Raw genomic sequence first — 21,707 nt, forward strand, 5'->3', positions numbered from 1 at the left:
AAAGAATTCAGCATTCATTCACTTTAGTTGTCTTCTGTGGTCTTCCAGGCCTTTTGGTGTTGCTGAGCTCGCCAGTGCATTCCTTCTTTTTAAGATTTGATTTGGCCACTCCTAAAGTTTCTGCTATCTCTCTGATAGGTCTGTTTTGTTTTTATCAGCCTAATGATGGCCTCCTTCACTTGTATTGACACCTCTTTGGATGGCATATTGCGAGTTTCCATGTACAGCTACCACATGCAAATTCAACACTTGAAATCAACTCCAAATCTTTTATCTCCCTAATTTGTCATGAAATAATGAGGAAAAAGGCCACATCTGGCCATGAAACTGTTTATCAGTCAATTGTCCAATTACTTTTTAGCCTGTGAAAACGGAGATACAATGTAAAAAATGGCTGTAATTCCTAAATAATTAATACAGTATTTTTGTTTAACCCCTTGAATTGAAGCTGAAAGCCTATAACATCTTGATTACTTCATTTCAAATCCATTGTGGTGGAGTACAGAGTAAAATTACAAAAATTTTGTCACTGTCCAAATACTTATGAACCTGACTGTATGTTGAATCATGGTCCCTTTGCTATCTGGATAGACACAATTCTGTATCAACTCGTTTATTTAGTTTGCACCTTTAGGATAACAAATCTTCCAAGAATGCTTAATTTTGTTAAATAAACATGGATCCTAGTTTTTTCAGTAGTTGCTAATAAAATTAGCAACATCACAAGCAATTAGAAAATTCAGCATATGAATTTCACATCAGACAGATATAATTAGAATACTTTTCCTCAGTCCAACAGACTGAATTAATTCCCTTCTCACAATCAGCTTGTATATTAGATCCATTACCTTCATCTTATCTAAAAGAAATACTAACAGAAGTAATCAAACACTTGGTTCCTTTCAAAGGTTCTTCCTCATATCATCCTTGCCACTGTTGCCTCTAGCCTGAAATGTTGGCCAGTACGATATTCACTGGCATTCTCTTGTACCTACGTAAAAAGATCTCCCACTACATGTACAGTCATGGGAAAAAGAAAGTACACCCTCCAACTATGTTACTTGGCGCTTTAATCTTTTTAGGACTAGCATGTAGTGGCCATTTATGGACAAAAAAGGCTACCATAAAGTTTATGTTTGGCTGGTGCAGCTGGCTTCTGGAGTCTACACTCCTATTATAGATAGATAGATAGATAGATAGTGTGTGTGTGTGTGTGTGCAGGCATGTTTTATATTTTGGTGGGTCCTCACAAGGATAGGAATAGCTGACATTTTTGACATTTGGCTGGTCAGATGTCAAGAAAACTGCCCTTTTACAAATATGCAGCCACCGGTACGGTTGCGCAGTGGGTAGCATTGCCGTCTCACAGCTCCAGTGTCCCAGATTCGATCCTGAGCTCTGGTTACTGCCTGTGTGGAGTTTCTGTGCATGTTCTTACAGTGACTGCATGGGTTTCCTTCATGGTTCTCTGGTTTTCTCCCACCTACATGCCAGTAGGTGGACTGGCTACACTAAATTGCCCCTAGGTGTGAATGGGTGGGTGAATGTGTGTGTATATGTGTGTGTGTAGGGTGTAATTCCACCTCATGTCCAGTGTTCCTGGGATAGGCTCAGTATCTGCTGTGTCCCTGACCAGAATAAAGTGATCACTGAAAGTGAGTCAAAAGGTTATATTTTGGTTACTGAGGTTAAGGTAAGGGTCAGGGTCAGGTGCAGGCATAACATTAATTAGCAGCATCGATTATGGAAACAGACGCTTCTCACATAATAGGACAAACGTGTGTGTGTGTGTGTGTGTGTGTGTGTGTGTGTGAGTGCGCGCGCGCATGGCAAAAAACGTTTATTATTTAAATGAAATGTCAGTCACGATTCAGGATTCGGTTGCCGACTTTGTTTATTTTAATGTCGAATTACTGGATGCCATAAGCACGAGACTCTGTACGAAAAGGTTGCAATGTGTTGCTTCTATTTTTTTTTTTAAATGAATGAACCAGGCTGCTTGCCCGTTCGGAAATGAAATGGCTTATTGCGCATGCGTGTGTACCGGGACGCGTCCTCCGCGCTTCCCCCCGCCGCCCCCCCCCCCCCCTCCAGATTCTTCTGCAATGTATAAAGAGCCAAGAGAAGAAAACATAACATTAAAATGCACGAACAAAGTGCGCCGATCGCCATGAGAGGATATAGCTGCAGTCCTTGATTCGGAGTCTTCTTCCAGAGGATGTCAGGGACAGCAAATGCGGAATCGGAGGGAGTCTCCAAAGTTCAAATAAAAAGGCAGATCAAGACAATCGTGGAAGATTTGGAGAACATCTTAGGGGACTTGAAGGATGTAGCGAAAGAACTCAAAGAGGTTGGTTTGTGTGTGTGATGGGACCTGGCTGCTGAATGACAACAGTACCGTAATGCAATGCGAAAAGGTTTCTGTGATACCTTCAAGTGGTGGAATAAGACGTCTTTAGGAAGGCTTGTAGTGAGCTTCAGCTCAATCAGAGCACACTGACGCTTTCACTCAGCCAGGCCTTGGTGTATTAGGCTTATTTGTTGAAGATTTGTGATAACATGTTGTGGGTTTTACACTGGATGCTTGCAAATTAAAAATCATATAACCATTCAGTGCCTTTTATCACAGCTATTTATTATTATTATTATTATTATTATTATTATTGTTGTTGTTGTTGTTGTTGTTGTTGTTGACATAGCTTAATTCTCTCAAATACAGCTTTTTGTTTGATTTGCACTTGACATGCACATTTTTTTCCCATTTGCTGACAAATGTGTCATATGATGATATTTGCATTAAGGCAAATGGCTCTCCCTGTAGATTAATGAATTGCGACCCTACATGGCTGTTTATTTGGTTTCATTTTTTTTTAAAAATATCCTTATTATTAAGGCCAGTGGATAGCAAAAGGAACTGCAGTCTTTGCAGTCCTGCCACTGTGGTTTAGGATGTAGCACTCACACTACTACCGGATGATACATAGGCTCTATATAGTAACTGAATATATAGCACTACACCTAACTTACTTTACCATAGTCCAGCATGGCTACAGTGGAAAATATCTCCTTACAAATGATGATGGACAATGGCCAGCACACTCTAACCCAAAACAATGATGTACCAGAATTCAGGCATAAAATGTCTTTGTACTATTTTTGCTAACAGACATTATATATAATCATATGTACAGCCTGATTTGCAATGCAGATGTTGCTTGCCTGTTTCATTCGTAGTGAGTGTGGGAAGAGCATGTACAGAACATTGTATTAGGAGGGGTAGAAAGCACTTGTGGCTTTTATGTGTCTATTTATAAGTTTATAAGTCTATATGCTGCTGAAATCCCAACTTTACTATTATATTCATAGCTCTTATATAATCATCTGCACAGTAACAGAGAGAGTGGGGCCTCTTAAGCTTTGACATCACTTGCTAAATACAAATATTTATTTATAGCGTCCTATGAGCCCAGGCTCATTTTAGTATATTATGTGGCTATTCAGTATTTAACCATATCTATGTAAATATACACTAGCCACATGATCAATATCACAGTGCATGGCTAATTGGAAGGTGTGCACTCTAGATACCTACAGGATTAATGTCTATTATGTATATATGTATATATGTAATGTATATATGTCTTGTGTTCATGCTTTTTCAAGGTTGTTCATGAAATAGACTCCCTGACCTCAGACCTCCAGCTGGAGGAGACGGCAAACAGCTCGAAGACTGACACACTGAACAGCAGCTCGAGCAGTACCACAACCACTACCACTGCCTCCAGCATTGAGAGAATCAAGATCTACCCTGAAGACGCCTTCCTCAGACCTCCGCCCATGGCCTCTGGCATGCTCACAGTACTGAAGAGGACCCATCCTCCTCTCCCACCCCCTCGCTTGATGCCAGCCCGAGTCGAGGACCACAGCAAGAGCCTGTCCTCAGGGAACCAAGCCAAAGAGAACAGAACACTCATGCGCAATGGCGTCTTCTCTACAAAGCCCATTAACATACCCGGCAGAGATTCGGTATGCATGCCTAAAAGCTCGACAGAGAAAGGACTGACTCTGATACCCCTTCTGCGGCACAAAAAAAGCCGATGTCCCCAGGTGACACGGGAACGGGTGCGATTCAGCGAAAAGGTCCAGTACCACGGCTACTGCCCGGACTGTGACCTACAGTACGACATTGACAACACAGATATGCACTTACACAGTGAGCTTTTTGACATGAAGCTAAGCCCCATTCATCAATGCTCCTCCATGGCCCCAGCCCATGTTCTGATGGAAAACGGTGGGCTGAGCCTCAGTCACAGCTTTCCTCCTTCAACTCAACCATGTGTGCCTCATCACGCTACTCCAAAACCACAGAAAACCATACTACGCAAGTCCACCACAACAACTGTTTGATATAAAAATCCCCCTAAACAGACATTTAATAATCTTTTATATGTTTTATTTAATGTCATAAGCACTTTCTACTGCAATATAAAATGGATTACCTGAAGATGAAAAAGGAAAGAGGCTACGGGGATGGCTTACTTCACTGGAAGTCAAAAGAAAGTAAGTGATCGGTGAGTACTTTGTGAAGTAAATAATAACTACGACAGTTCATTCTCACGGAAACATCCATTAGCACTTGTTATCTGTGGAAATGCTGGAATAGAGAGAGTGAGATATTAGCAGATAGAAGACAAATGTATGAAATATAAATTCATAGAAAAGTTATATTCTGCTGAGGTGCCATTTTTCTTTGTTTATTTTTCTTGTGGTATGGAACAAAATATTGGCCAGCAGGTGGTAGAAATTTTGCAGGGAAATTGGGCACATAATCAAATATTGCCTTAACTGTTTGGAATGGATTGGACCTGGAAATTGTAAATTGCATATGGAGTTAGATGATGGCTGATGGATATTGGAACTCTGTATACATGCAGAATATACTGAGAATCAGGATAAAGGTGTATTTGATAATGACCTCAGGTCAGACACTATGGTCATTAAATATTTATTAACTGGTCTATAAAAATGTGAGATATTACTTCTGAGGGTTGGGGTCAGACACCAAGACAAACCTGGCCCAGGTTTTCCATTGAATGGCAGGTATCCAAAAAAATTGAATTAATTGGGTGTAATGTATTATCAACATCCCTAGACTGTGAATTTATACCACAGTTCTTCCAGGAAAGATTCAGAATTTATAATGTATATGAACATTTCGGAGTTATTCTGAGATATGTTTGCAACGTACACTACGTTCTGATGACACCATGTCCCCGTTTTTACATTCAAATCAAGGAGCGAGATGAAAGGCTTTTTGAGTGCTAAGGGTTTAGGAAAGGAGGCATGCCCTTGAGGGAGTTGAAAATAGCAGACTCCACTAATTAGAGAAATTAAGCAAATGCTGATTATGGAATTTCACTCCGGCTTTGCATCAACCTAAATATCAACTCAAGTGTCAACTGCATTCAGTGTAGTGGTGTAATTGAATTTAACACTGTGAATGATCAACGTAAGATGTACACCGACACTCCTTGTGCTGTTGAAGGGTTAGAAGTAGAGTTGACATCTAGTAATAAAGCTTATATGACCCTAATAAAGTGTGTTTATTCCCCTCCAGTATGGAAACAAACAGTTTCCATTTAAACTGTATTTACTATATTTTGAACCTTTAACCAAACAGTAACAATTTCAATGATCATCCTTCATCAGTAATCTAAATAAATCTTCACAAAATTCTGCACTTGCTAAGCCCAATAGTAAAATGATTAAAGCAAGGATAATGTCAAGACAGGCTTATAAAGCAATATGCCTCTTGTACAAACTCCCAGTAATCTGAAACAATAATGAAATCTAAACACAGACAAGTTTTTGAAGTGTTCACTGATGACATTTACCTTCTGACATTTGAGCAAATAACCAAATGCGTGACATGTTATATGCTACTGCAACTTCTTTTAAAAAAAAAAAAAAAACACTTTAAGGTCTGCAAATAGATCTCACTGTGTGATGGAATCCAAGCAGTTTATTGAGGGACAGGGAAAAACAAAAAACCAGGCAAAAGGTCAAAAACCAGCAAAACTTTATACAAAGATAAACCAAAACAAAATTGGAATACAGTCCAAAGATTAAACACTGTAAGCGTTAGAAATACAGAATAAAAAGAATAAAGAATAAAGGAATAAAGGAGGCTAAATGAGGGCTAACATCAAACAGAACCTCATTAAACAGTGACTGATAACGGATCAGTATTTTCGGCATGGTGACTCCCGGTGGTGGATAGTGGGAATTTTGAACAGCACACCTGAAAGAGATTACAAAAGAAAAAAAAAAACTTGAATGTGCCCTTGTGGAAACATATGACCATCAATATGCAGATGAGTGTAGTTAAAATTTAATGCCCGCTAATAAATTATTTTTATTTTAGCTTCCTTTTAATCAGTTAGGCAGATCAGTCTAAGCAGTTCTGGATTAATAGATAAAGGTCTGAGGTGATGGACCTGTTCTTACACTAAAGAAGAGAAGAAACTTACTGAGAATTCAGTTTATTCTTTAGAGGATATAAGGAAGTAATTCCATACAAACCATCACTATATTTAGAACAGAATCCCAGTTGTATTCTTTCCGCAAATGTTTAAAATGATCTTTCCTTAGAGTGCTATAGAACAAACTAAAATAAAAAACTGATTTCTAAATTTACTAATATCCTCAAAAGTTATTAGCTCTGCAGCATGTGCAAAAAATCCCCAGTGGCCTGTGTTGCTGTACTGAACACTTGACATTTTTAAGAATACACTTCAGTTTTGGAAGTCACTCAGTGCCTTAGCCTAGGTCAGAAATACACAGGGAAAGTTTGAGATTATTCATCCAAATTGCTCAAATCTCTGACAACAGCTGATTGCCTTAAATAAATCAGCTCAATGTTATAGTGGGAAGCTAATGTCAGGATACCAAGAGTGAATCAGATACTTCTATTCAACATTACAGAGAATCTGTAGGCAGTGATTTTCATAGCTGAGATGTCAACATACTGTGGTTTGTCTATATCGAGCAGGTGGATCTTTCTTCTGATTGTACAAAAAAAAATTATTCCTTTTACGGTAATATAGATTAAGTGTGCATCTCTGCTGGACTGATGTAACCTAAAGGATATTTTTTATTATTTCTTTATAACTTAATAGGTTATATGAGGTTGTTAATAATGTGTGTCCTCCTTTGCAGAAATATAACTGGCACCTTTTCATGATAGAGTGGTACGGTGTGTGACTACTTGTATCATTCTCTGCTTGATATATCGATTTGCTTGTATTTTCACATTTGTAATTCACTTTGGATAAAAGCATCTGCTAAATGAATAAATGTAAATGGTGGTGTAGCAGGTAGCATTACCGCCTCACAGCTTCAGAGTCCCCAGTTTGATCCAGAGCTTGGGTTACTGTCTGTGTGGAGTTTCTGAGCATGCTCTCCCTGTGTCCGTGTGGGTTTCCTCCCAGGTCTCTGTTTTCCTTCCTTCTTGTGAATGAGTGTGAGTGTGTGTGTGTGTGCATGGTATTCTGTGATGGACTGACTCCCACCCAGGGTGTATTCCTGCTTCATGCCTAGTGTTCCAGGAAAACCACTCTGCATCCACTGTGACCCTGACCAGGATAAAGCAGTTACAGAAGATGAATGAATATTTCCATGAATTCAAATCATAATCACAGTGTAATCAGGTTCTCAATCCAAAGTTGGTCATGCATCAGTGTTGCTAAGCAAAGCAAAGTGTTGCTTTTCAAAATGGAAAAAAGATATTTGAAGCCAGCAGTAGTATTGTCGAGTAATCTAAATAGGAATAGAAGTTATTTTTGGATATTCGTGTTAATACGCATATGTTATAATGTTGTTTGAAGGGCATGATGTTGTTTAATAAGGCTTTGTAAAATGTGCATTATGAGGCTGAGTGCAAATTGTTGTTTAGAACACCAGGAAGTTCAGCACACAGGCCTGTCTGATTTCTATTTAAACTTTATTATTTAAGCAATTATTTTACAGTTACTACATTCGCAATTTTATTCAAGGCAACGTATAAGTCAAACATAATACAAGAGCAGAAAGAGCATAAATACAAATAAGCAGGGGATCAAATAAAGTGGGATAAATAAGGTTTTTCTTTTGAATATCTACATATGATAGGTCAAATTCAAGTCTCTGCTATGAGAGTGTGTAGCTTTTGTTGATTTTCCTTCGACCCTCTCAATTTACAATATTCCATGAGCGTTTTTTTCCAAATAGCAAAGTTGGAATAAGTTATACTAATAGTGTTCACAAAGAATAGGATATCAAAATGCTGAAATAGTGCCATAAAATGTAGCAAATGTTATTTAGTGAGAGAAATTGTTTGTATGGAAAATGGCACCAGGAACAGCGAGATATTACAAATTAAATAGATAAGAAATAAATAAAATTGTAAGTCCTGCTTTGTCAGTTGTGCTGTCCCAATTTATCTGAAAGCGACATCTAATACAGAAAGAGATGCTTATCATGTCAGACAGTCTGTATTTTTTAAAAGAAACCACTTGCTTTAAAATATATAGTTGGGGGATACTAGAGACCTCAAGTAGTGTATTAAAACATCACTCAGGATTTTGGATCAAGATGGCAAGAAGAAGAGATGTAAGTGACTTCGAAAGAGGGTTCATTATTGGGGCACGGATGGCAGAAGCTTCAGACACAAAGGCTGCCTAGCTGGCTGTGTTTCAGTAGGAACAGTGACTGAAGTGACATTTACATCAGTAAATACAGATGCAAATTTTGGTCAAAAATGCACATTCAATTATTATAATGCTCATGCATTAATGTGATATGTAAGGAAGAACAGAAGAGCAACTGTTCTTCAGGTTATAGAGAATGTTAATGCAGAACGTGATCAGACTGTCAACAAGAACACTCCGTTGATAACTGGTGGGATATTGTACGGTTGCAATGCATAAACCCCTCATTACAAAGACATGCACATTATAGACTTCAGAGGGACAAAAAACCATAGACACTGGTCTATAGAGATGTGAAAGAGTGATATTGTCAGATGAGTCATCCATCATCATATTGGGTGAGTGCATTTGTGGCAAATTAGGGGTTCTGGTGGCTCTGTTATGCTGTGGGGGTCATCTTGCTGGCATGATCTGGGTCCAATTTTCCTCTTAGAGTGAAAGTTACTGCAAATCAATACAAAATTATTCTAATTGATTTCAGACCAGGGTTAGATAGCTCTCTCTACCACTATCACCAAAACACCAACTGAGGGAAGAATGATGTTCCATCTCTCTAGTACAGTTCCAGAGATGTGTACAATCAGTGCCAGTGTACACTGAAGCTGTTTTGGTGGTTAGTGGTGGTCCATGTTGGTTTTACCTTCAATTTATCACCCATCCGTATACAAACATCCAAAAGTTTGACTGCGGATTTTACTGTTCTCTAATTGAACAGATTTGTCATATTTTTGTGTAACTAAAAATACAGTAAAATTGATGTTCTGAATATAGTGTCATATTTTCCTCCTGTGCTTCCTCATTCATATGCAATTCTCAACTTGCACAACATAGATACTGATATTTATCTAAATGCAATACTGATATAACAGAAGGCTACAGTATGTAAATGAGCCCTTTACAAGATCACAAACATTTTGTGATATGACAATGCTGCAAGTCTGTGACCGTTTTGATTAATTACAATATAATAATGCAACAAATAATACTTTTGTTCGAAGTAATGCAGGCCAGCCATTAACTATGTGAGGCACACAGCAATTTATGTGGGAACATAAATCCCTCCTGGGGAAAAGAAAGGAATGGTGAGATGAAGCTCGGGCATGTTGAGCATTTGCTGCTTTATGGCTCTGTGTGATGACTTCTTAGGATTGAGCGAAAGGGTCTTCTTTTTCAGAGGAGTCTCCTAAGACGGAGAAAGAAAGAGCAAAGCATTAGTGGGGCTTCATGGGCTGTGAAAATGACATGTCAGCATATTCTTTTTTCTCTCTTGGCTCCTCAAATAGGTTGTTAGCCATGAAGGACTATAATACTGAGTGCCCATCTAGCCATAGGTGGTTAGCTGTTCCTACACTTTAGGTGGATGTGCATTTTCTCTTTTGCTGTCAAAGGTTGTGCTAAAGCTGGTGGGATTCTGGGGGCAGTGAGACCTGCTGGTAAGTACCACTTCTTTGCACCCTTCCTTATCTCCAGGAGCATTGTGTTGTTGTGTTCATGGAGACTGAAAGGAGGACCCTGTTTTCCCTTTGGCATAGGATTCCAGCTAGGAGAGCCCACACAGGCCAGCCATCAGCTGAGACTTAAACAGGCTTCATCAAATGACTTATTCAAGTCCTTTTAGAATGAGCTCTATAAGGATTATTATGCTGGGTGTTCTCCAGCCATAGGTACTTAGTAGAAGCTCCACCTCAGTGGCACATGCATTCGATAAGGGCATTATATTGCACCTGTAGAAGATATGAAAACTCTTCTTAATTTTTTACCATCTTGTGGGATGCCTCATTAAACTCGCATTTGTTAAGTGCATAGATATAGATGTGTCAGAAATGTTCGAATGGTAACACTGATACTGACTACATTTATGATGTTCCTTGGGCTTAACTTACACTGTGTCAGACTATGTATTTCTGCTTAAAAGTAAGTAATTTTGATGAAATGGCTGTGACTGAAATTCTTGTGCTGACAGGTATGAACTAATGTAGTGACAAAATGTGCTTAGCACATTTTGAGAAGTGTTTTAAAGTGACATCAGAAAGCAATGACATGCAGTACAGCATTCAGCAGCTGTAAATAATGCCATGAAGATCAGACGCCTCAGCTGTTCTTCCAGAGGTAAATGTAGGAACAACAGAAGCTCTTCGCTAGCACAGCTGTATCGGCTGGTTAGGGCAAAGACTTGGTCAGGCAGAAATAATTGCTCAAGAAATGATGTCAAATCAGTGCCATACCAGAAACATTATCACTCTCATATACATTTTAGAATTCAGGCTTCATATGAAGAATAGATGAAGAACTTTTGTTTTACTTTATCACTATACATTTGCAATCTTAGACCAGTAAAGGACAGGCTTTCACAGTTTCATCATAATGGGAAATAAATAAATGTGTCAATGCTGAGGTGAATGACTCTCATTCGTTATGTGCTCTGGATGCTTCCTTAGACGCAACATGCGTCTCTGGATGCACTTCTTCCCAGAGTGGGAGGAAAAATCGATATCATTCACCACTCCCAACCCACATACCTTATATTTACTGAGAAAACCTACTGCACTCACTAGAGACAGAAGTGCAGTGAGATATGATTATTTAAGCTATGTTCTTACCAACAGTGTTAAAGATAAGATTATATGAATTTTTTTTTATTGAAGGATCTTTGGTTTGTGATGTACAGTATAAGAAATGAATTACTGCCAGACTCGCACCAATTATTTGTTCTGATTACTATAAACCTTATGAAAATACCAAAAGTGGCAGTGGTGGTTCAAAGCACCCTGTGTGCGCTGTGTTTGCATTGTTCTCCCCGTGCTTCGGGGGTTTCCTCTGGGTACTCCTGGTTTCCTCCCCCAGTCCAAAGACATGCGTTGTGGGCTGATTTGCATATCCAAAAATTGTCTATAGTGTGTGAATGGGTGTGTGATTGCGTGTGCAATTGTGCCCTGCGATGGGTTGGCAACCCTCCCAGGGTGTCCCCTGCCTTGTGCCCTGAGTTCCTGGGATAGGCTCCAGGCTCCTCCGTAGCCCTCTGTAGGATAAGTGGTACAGAGGATGGATGGATGGATGGATGGATGGACGGATGGACGGATGGATAAAATACAGCCAATCACATCAATGCCCCATGAAACATTTAAGAACCAGAATTATTTGAGCTTGCTTGTATATGCGATATTGTAAGCTCCATTGTGCTCAATATGCTAGTTTCGACTCATGCCCCAAGGCTGAATGTGCACCCTTGGGCACCCCAAATGAGGAGAGTATGAGGAGAGCTGGTTGTGCGGTGTGTGTTGCTCAGTGGAAATAGCCTAAACTTACTAGCAGATGTGTCCAGCTGTGGTCATTGGCTTGTTCCTGCACAAGAGCTCAAACCAGGTTTCTCTTTATAATAGTAGTGGATGTCAGGCCTGCCAATCATAGTGATGCTTCCAAACAGTTGGAAATTCTGGGTCAGTGGGCATCAGCTCATCCCTCGGGCTGGGTTTCCCCTGGGAACATTGGTGAGCTTGTAAGGGAGAGTTAAATTCCCAGGCTTGCTAGAGAGCCACTTTTAAGCCTGTAAGCAAGACTCTTAACCCTCAACCTGCTACATGTGAGATACTATGAGATACTGTAGTTCTATCATGCTCAATCTGCTACGTGTATTGTCTTTCTCACATTCCTTACATTTTGCCAGTTCAGTAATTTTGTCTTAGCTGTAATTCTCATGTTAATATATTTCATATGTTTTCTCTGCAGGTCCCTTTGTGACTGAAGAAATACCATATTGATCACCTGATCACCTCAATTTCATGTGATGCTCATTGAGGGCTCACTTCAGAATGCTCTTAGATCGCTACCAAAGGATCCATCACAGACAAAGAAAAAAGTATGACAAGCAAGACTACTCACCTGAGTCATCTACAATCAGTTTAATCATAATGGCCAAAGGGTATAAAATGTTGTTTGTTGTGGAAACACATATGTGATTCTATCAGACAGGTTTGTGTTTGTGTTGCAAAAAATTATCTTTGAAGAGAAGAAGGGAGTCACTACAAATATTTTCTTTTTCATTCCATATGGTATTCTGTTCTATTTCTGTAGCAGAAATCCTACAGTGAGCTGAAAATTAACTGTAGTGACTATATTGGAGAAAAGTACCATATTGTTGCTGCTGAAAATGTGAAAAAAATTTAATAGGATCCACTTTATTCATCTTGTGTAATTAGTATCATATTTAAATAATAATAATAATAGCAAAGCCCTTTCAAATATTGCCTTTGAATGATATGGTAACTTCTGGAAGATATAGAGAAATTTAAGTGTGAAAACACAATATATGTTTTATAAAAGAGGATTTTGAAATTATAAAAGAACATATTTTTGATATTTCTTAGAATGATTTTAAAGATTGATTTCTTTTTTCTGGTGTGTAATCTCTGCAGGGCATTTATTTACATAATTTATTTATGTATTATTCAAAGATATAGGAAATGTCTAAAAGGTTTTTGTATATTTTGTGTGTGTGGTTATGTGTGATTGTGTTTCAAAAAACAAATTAATTTGTTTCATGTATACACTCTAACAAAAATATTGGAATTCTCGACAAGCCTGTCATGCATTATGCTCTTTTAATGGGAACATATAAGTGCTTTGTCCTAAAATATTTTATAATACAGCCCATGTACACTCTAAGATGCACATTTGCATCTGATGACTAATACCACTGTTCCATATCTAGAAATATAGTATTATTTCTGATATTGTGCAACAGCTACAAGCCATTTAACCTAGAAATAAATATTTTTACTCTTCTGAGGATGTTAACAATAGGAGACGTCCAGTAAGTAGAATACTTTTATGTAGTCCACTCTAGTTTCTTGTGTGTTACCTGGAGACAGTGAAAATATTGGAAAAATGGGTAGTCATCTTCTTGGCCATTTGTAATTTATTTTTAAACAGTACCACCACATTTTGAACCAAATAACAGTTGTAAAGATGGACATGACCAACAAAATAGACACAACCATAAAAAAGAAAAATTTCTGTGGGTTTTTAAGATGTCATTCTTAGCACTTTGCACTGTAAATCCAAGACTTTATACAGTGGGATAAAGGTCTGCTTTAATATGTGAAATACAGAGTGATTTGCAATAGATTTTGCTTTCTCTTTGTGTGTCTTTCTGTGTTTAACTTTCTGTGTGAGCATGTAAGCATCGTCTGCTATTTAATCTTTTGCCACATTAGGCTTTTGCTAAAAGAAATGCAAACCAAATAGATGGAGAATACAAAGCACTTCTGTAAGGCAATCTGGATTAGGGGAGTGTGGTAAATGTAAATGTAGAATATATAGAATTCTCCTAATGAATCTGACACTGGAGTAGTGCAGTACCACTGACTCACACAAGAGTGTATAACCACTGTCATTAGGAAACATGGTGAAGATAGCAACATACACATGTGCTGCTAGTGCTTCAAGCAGAGAGACTGCACCATTACACTGGAGCCCCAAACACATTATAACATTATTATGAGCCATGCCCACCCCAAGCAAAGCAAAGTCTTTTAATAGGTAAGATCATCTGAGCTACAGTAAACTGTCTAAAATTCACCTCTATTGTATAACTGATATATTTTGCCAAATATGCTAGATATATTTCAGCATGCTTTTAATTAGCTATTTGAGTTGTCAAATTTCTAATAAAAACTAATGGCAATGGTTTGGTTAATTCGGTACAATCTCCTATACAGATACATGTCCATGGTGTAAAGGACTGCACTACACTGATTAATCTGCTTAGTGGTTCACTAATTCATAATTTTATCTTGACAATGATACAATCCCCTGAAAGTAAAACATTTGCACCAGCTGACCAGAAGCAACTGCACGTTATTTGCAGAAAAAACAGATAATTACAATAAAAAAAACAGGGGTTGAACAAAGGCTAGTCAGTGCCACATAGTACACAAAAGAGTGTAATCAGTTACAACAGACAGCACAGCAAAAGAGAACACACACACTCAGAGAGTGATGTATTTGCTATTAAGATTTTCTAATCTTTAGTCACACATTACCTTGCTTGACTGATATACACTCAACAAAGCTAGAGTTTGGTCACTGCACCAGTTACTTTGCAAGCCAACAAAATATATGAAGTTCAGTAAGATTACATAGCGCTCTTAATGAATCTGATATTGTGTTAAAACTAGAGTGCTTACTATTTTAACCACTGTAATGAGAGAACATGGCACAAGATGGCAACCTACACATGCTCTTAGTTCTTCAAGCAGAAAGGTTAAGAATATTTTTGAGGTTAAGAATATTCCCTTTGAGCCAGGCTCAAAAGGGAAACCATCCTCTTCTGGATGACACTGGAATTATGATCATTACAGCAGGGGTTCCCAAACTAGAGGTCGTGACCTTACATGAGGCCTCATTTATTTTATTAATTTATTTTACAAATTATTATTAGAAATATTTCTCTGACCATGAAGAAGGATTTTGTTTGCTAATGTGGGAGCCACATTCAAACAAGCCACATTTAAATGAAGAGTGTACATGCTATTTTAGTCTTTTTCACTATCTTGACATGCAGCACTGGTTCAGTATTAAACATGGACACATTTCTTCAACCATATGCCTACATTAAACAAACAAGTGTTGTGTCTCCTTCTACAGTTAGTGGTTAAATTTTAATGTGGCCCTCGAACCTACCAAAAAGTCTGTCTTGCGTACCCGTGTTCTGGATTTTGTGAGACACAGCCCATGACAATTATCGCAAAAATGGTGGAAAGACAGACAGAGCTCATCATTTTTAACATCACTGTGCATGAAATGGCCAAATATTTTACAGTTTGAACTGGAAACCATATAGACAGGGATGTTTTGACTCTGACATGCCATCTAGAGAATATCGCATTTAATCCTCCAGATGTACATAAAGTATGCAGGCAAGTACGTGAACAATTGTCATGTCAGAGCCAGAATCAGTGAGAAACTCCACTTCCCAGAACACACTATGGCCTACAAACATGGCCGACATGGATTACAATCCCCAGCACAACACTCCAGCATCATGTTCACACTCACCTGAGTTCTAATCATGCACACCTGAGCCCAATCACACACACGCTATATATAGGAACTCTCACGAAGCCTCTTTGTGAAGTAATGCTTAGTGTCCATATACGTGAATTTACTAAGGATTATAGGCTATGTCTAGTTATTCTGGTTTTTGGATTTGCCCTCATAGTGGTGTTTGCTGATTTCCTGACTTCTTGCCTATTTCTGTTTATCGTTTTTGCTTCATATTTTGGATCTGTTTGCCAGTGCCTACAATAAAAACTCTGAACAGTGTTTCCACCTGTCTCCGACTCATGACAATAATTTTGCCAAAATTATAAACCAGGCTCCTCTGCTTCGCATTGGGCTCTATCACCCCACAATGGCATGGATTATTCCCTGTATTAGGTATGTATCAACATGCCCTATCATGTTTTGCTCTTTATGTTGTTTCCAAGCTACATGTGACAGCAGAAAGAGATGCTACCTTTCAAACACATCTCCTGACTTTTTGAAAAGGTGTATCAAGAAATGCAAGTTCACCCTTCCCATTAGACTGGTAAATCAATGCAAGGAATATTCCTTTGGTTTTTAGTCACATATTTTAATGACGTAATAAAATGTCCATTTGTGGCCATGGTCACCAAAAAAGTGTGGGAACCCCTGTATATTAGATTCAATTAATTTTATTTGTATAGCACTTTTAACTATAGACATTGTCAGAAAGCAGTGTTCCAGAAGGTTCTAAATCTCTAATGAGTTAGAGGCCACAGTAACTAGGAAAACCCCTTTGAGACCACAAGACAACATGTGGAAGAAACCTTGAGAGGAACCCTTCCTGTCCTAGGTGACACTGGATAGTGGGTTTCATAAAGCATTAGAATATACAGTTTCAGAAGATCAACAGTTCTCAGGAGGTACAGGTCTATAGCATAAAAGTGAGATTATTCACTGAAGCAAGGGTGTGTCTTGGTCATAATCTGTTTTTGGGAAGTGCTAATGTTTAGGGTACCCATTTGTGACCATCCATAGCAGGAGAAGGTGAGTCCCAAGTGCAGAAAGCTCCAAACGGGAGTATAACATCAGGATGAATCAGGCAGGTCCAGAGGGGAAGAGGAGCCACAGCTGTAGAAGTGTGATAGGATCTGACATTGGCATCACATCAGGCACCAGGAGAACACATACAGCTTAACAAAGAGAACAGATTAACAGATATGCTCTTATCCTACAGTGGTTTAAGAGAGTGTACACTGTGATCAGAGTGCAAGCAGAGACTCCAGCAAGTCTATCTATGACAGAATAAATAAAAAGAAGACCCAGTAGGTAACATGGTCATGAGGACATCCTTGGACATGAGCATCCTGCCAATCCACAGTCAACAAACCTAAGTGATCATGTGGGGGGAAGGGGGGAAGTGTGGGGTGCTTTTGAACCACCAGATCTGCACCTTTATCTAGAAAGGCTATTTAACAAAATGTCTGCCTAAACTAATAGGTTTTCAACCTAAACATAAAGATTAAGATTAAAGGTTAAACTTAAATTCAAAGACTAAAACTGTATCTGAGGCCCATTCTTTGATAGGACAGCTCTTCCATAGTTGGGGTAGGAAAAAGCTCTGCTCCCTGCTGTAGTTTTCATTATTATAGGTACTGATAAAGAATCTGTACCATTTGATAAAAGCCAACAAGGTGAATCATAATAGAAAAAAGTTTGCTCTGGTAATGTGGGGCGAGACCATTCAGTGCTTTATAATCAATGAGAAATTTTACTGGGAGTAATGTGGATAAAATAATGGTACTATGATCGAATGTTCTGGTTCTAGTATGGACTTTAGCTATTGCATTCTGGACTAGTTGGAGATTGATGCTTGTACTGCAAAATCCTTTCAACCCACTCAGTACTGTTTGACTTTGTAGTGTACAGCTGTGAGGGGGGTAATTAATTTTAATTCTTGAATCTGATTGATTGAAAGGCATGGATTAATTTTTTTATACCACAGCGTGGTTGAATTCTCAAATCCGATTGGTCAAAAGGATTAATTTTATATAACAGCATGTCTAGGATAGTAGTTCTGGCTTTTACATAAATGACATGATTAAATTAAGATGCTCATTCTAATACATTATTGTTTCTAATAGCTCGTGGACAGGCCACATAATCTAACCCTAATATGTACCCTTTATGGAAGGAATCTTGGGCATCAGTACTTTGTAACAGTGGGGCCTCCTTTAGTGCTTCAGCTCAGTGCTGCAGCCCTCCCACTGCAGCTAAGCATGCCAAACACCATGGATTGGCCTCCCTCAACATACTGCCACTATCTGCTGTCGAGCTTGCTATGTTAGCCAGACCGCTGTACTCCCTTTATGCCCCCTCACTTCCCATGCCTCACAATCTAGCTGACCCCTCTTTCTCTCCACCAAGCCAATTCATTCCTCAGCTTCCACATCCTCCGCCATCTGAAGACTACCAAGTCTGTGACTTTTGCTGTTATATTAATGTAATTCATTCTGCATGCTCCTCAGGATTAGCTACTAGGCTAGATGGTTTCCACAGCTTTGATAACCACACACAGCTAAGGTCCCTGGAAATCAAGGACGAACATCAGCTATGTGTTCACTGCGTCTGCATTGACCATCTTAGAGAAGGAGTCTCCAGTTTGGACATCCCCTGCACAGCAAAACCGATGCTGATACGACGCACCTAGCTGGAAGATTTAGAGTCTGATTTGGAGTTGAATGTGACCCAAGTGAAGTGTTGCTGCTTAAACAACCTGATGAAGTATCCATGTCCAACAACAACTGAAAAACAGTAAGAAATAGAAAAAGTGATTAGAGTCCTTTTCTAGGTGTGTAGATGACTTGGCTTCAGAAGTGGCTCAAATGAAATTCGTGATCCTGGAACTGAAGCCACGCATAGTGGAAGCCTGCATACTTCAGCAGAGTCCGGCTTATAGCCAGGGAGTTAATTTTCCCTCCTGTTCCTCATTCAAGGAGTGCAAGGATGCAACTGGGAGCTGCATCTGGAAGACATTTCCAGTCTGACAGTGAACCAACAGTTAACTCTGGCTTCAACAGCATCCATAAATGAATTAGCCTCTACCAGCTTGCATACACTGATAGGCCCAAAAAAGTTTCACTGGAGAAAGTGTATCATCAGATGTACACTGCCCAAGTGCTGGATACAGATGCATTGTATAGCATATGGTCCAAACAGACAATTCATTAGCCATTTTGCTGCTTGCATTGTAGTGATTGCTGCTGCCCTCTCTGTGATTGAAATGATTGTAACCTCACTCCTGGCAGTGGGACGCCTAAGCTAGTATGGAGGGTGTCTCTCTGCCAGTATGGTTTATGGACAGCCACAAGTGTCCGCACTGCCGGACACATGTAAATCAAGTCTGAGCTACCTATCCTATGTACCACTGCTAGACAGTGGAAAGTTCCCATCTACACTGAAGGTGTATAAAAACCATTGCAGCACTTGACTGCACTGTGAATGGTGTCTTACTGGGTGCTCATAAACTTTTCAAAGACTTTCTGAAAGGAGCAAGGTACTTTTGTCCACCACACTTCCCCAAGAGGATCCCCATAGGATCTCCCCTTGTACTGGAATGTGTAAAGACTGCCCCATATGAGTCCATGCAGAGTGCCAAACTGAAATGCATCTGCTAGTGATTCCTTCAGCAAGAAGAGTGGGAGCACTACCAGCCTTGGCAATAAGCTTACCTTGCATGACTTGAGGGCCAAACAACTCCAAAGCATTCCCTGAATGGGAACCCTTGTAAAAAGATACAAGAAATAGCAATATTTCATTAGGTGTTAGCCATTACCATTAAACAGGGCTTTATTTGAATTTAAAATATATTTAAAAAATATCGGTTTACATGATATCAGTGGGACGAGAGAAAATGTCCAGTTTCTTTGGTGTTTAAGGCACCTTTCACGCTTCTTTTCACATGCTCTGTCATTTCATGATTTAAAAAAGAACTGTAATACTTTTGTGAAATTCCTGGGCAACTTGCACTACATTAGTATTAATTCATTCAGACTCAAAATTCTAACAACAAACATTAAATGGTTTATAACCCACTTTGTATATATGTTTCCTACTACTGTGTTTTATGTCAAGAAAGCAACTATAGTGTGGGCAGTTGTTTGGTCAGTTGTGTACAAGTATATTGTACATATTGAAATCTATGATTTTTACATTCACATTTTCACTTACTAATTTATTACACATGAGGCACAATTAAGTCCAAGTATAAGTTCAATGTGTAAAGGAGCTGACAGTAATACAAGTGTCACAAGATTTGCCAGTTTAGAAACAAATGCATAACTAAACTCAAGGCAAACTCAATCAGTTATACTTTGTTTATTTTATGTTAAAACATGTCATGTGCCACTCAGTCCGTGTATGTCGTATAGTGTATGCTGTATATGCTGAGTGTTCAGCTTTTTTCATGGACTCCACCCATTGTTGAGTACTGTTGTGACAACAGTAGTCCTGTCTGAAGGGTTGGAAAGTAGGTTTGTGCATGCTGTGTGCCACGTTGCTCTCCAAACTGTAAACAGAACCAGCTGAAATGGGGCAATCTGTCAAAGAACACGAGATGTTTGCTACATATAAAATGATTCCATTTGACAAGTGAAAGTTCTCTCAGAATGTTTGTTTGTTATTGCTGCAAATATGATGTTCAAAAAGAAAATCAAATCCTGAGTATTCGTTCATAATATAGAACATATGGACGTGCAACAATGTCACAATTAATTCTGTATCCTAAAATCCAGTTTTGTGAAATTCAAAAAAGAATTTTTTAAAATTCATCTTATATTATTTTTTTATTTTATATTACTTCTGATGTACAGGTATTTATGGATTTTTTTTTTTTTTGATGTTACTCCTGCTGCTTGTGCTGCTGTGTCAACTTGAACTTCAACTTTCAACTTGAATGGGGGATCATATAAAGGTACATCTTATCTTATCTTAAATAGCTGATAATACTACTATTATGTTGTGACTACTTTGGAAACTACATTCAAAAACACTTCTTGCATAAAAGCAGTAGTGGAGGTCACATTACCCTTGTGTTTTATAGTAGATGCTAATAGGTGGAATGATCTTATAGCATCTTAGTTTCCATGTTTTTTTATATGTCCTACGGGGGTCCTAGCAGTCTGTATCCCTGTGGAGAGCCGCCTCATTATTACAGAGATTAAAGTGCCAGGGTCAAACTCGCACACGTGCAACTAATTGTAACACAATGTGAATGCCTGTATATTCAGTAGGAAATACATTCAGTGTGGTAAACTGCTTTAACTTTGATCTTTGTAGAGCATATAAAACGTGCCTCATTCTGTAGAATTCCCTCCTTTTTTTCCAACGTGGAAAGCTGTTAAGGCAATTGAACATGCTGGTCTACTGCACGTGACCTAATAGCTAATCCCAAATGTTTTTTTTAAAGAATAGTAGCATTACTTGCGATGTTAATGGAGATGGCTTATATAGATATAAGCCAGACATATAATGAAGTTCACTAAGTTGTCTTTTACATGGTGCCATAAGGATCTAAAGACTGGGCAACTCTGCAAAATGGCAAAAGAATACACGTGTGCTAAGAGCAGAAACATGCTGCGCTGAATCTGAATCTGCTACACTTAATGATTCCATGTAGAGATAGGAAAGCTCTCACAAGGTAGATGATACTAACATTTAAAAGAAAACAGTGACTTCATCTACAGTGACAGCTATTAAAACTGCTGGCAGGCAAAAATCCAACTGGCATTCCTCATAATTAATACTGATTATTAATTTTCTATGCTTATATTATAAGTAAACATTATCTGTTGAAAACACTATACAATTTACAAAGCTATGTATGCTTACAAAACAATAATTTTAAACATTTCAGTGGTTTGACAGGTTTGCTTCCCT

At 38.6% G+C, this 21,707-nt stretch overlaps 1 protein-coding gene across 2 annotated transcripts; it reads left to right on the plus strand.

The window, feature by feature from the left end:
* The first annotated feature begins 2,103 nt into the window (after positions 1 to 2,103).
* Positions 2,104 to 14,293, plus strand: prr16 (proline rich 16). Of its 2 annotated transcripts, none has more exons than XM_034306823.2 (3): positions 2,104 to 2,350; positions 3,664 to 4,571; positions 12,474 to 14,293. In XM_034306823.2, exons 1-2 carry the CDS (start codon positions 2,219 to 2,221, stop codon positions 4,405 to 4,407), a joined length of 876 nt encoding a protein of 291 aa, XP_034162714.1. In that variant the 5' UTR covers positions 2,104 to 2,218; the 3' UTR covers positions 4,408 to 4,571; positions 12,474 to 14,293. The 2 variants fall into 2 exon arrangements, with proteins under 2 accessions (XP_034162714.1, XP_026782728.1); XM_026926927.3 differs by having other exon boundaries at positions 3,664 to 4,560.
* Positions 14,294 to 21,707: the final 7,414 nt, after the last annotated feature.

This window comes from Pangasianodon hypophthalmus, chromosome 8 (genome assembly GCF_027358585.1).
Source record: "Pangasianodon hypophthalmus isolate fPanHyp1 chromosome 8, fPanHyp1.pri, whole genome shotgun sequence".
Classification (NCBI taxonomy): domain Eukaryota; kingdom Metazoa; phylum Chordata; class Actinopteri; order Siluriformes; family Pangasiidae; genus Pangasianodon; species Pangasianodon hypophthalmus.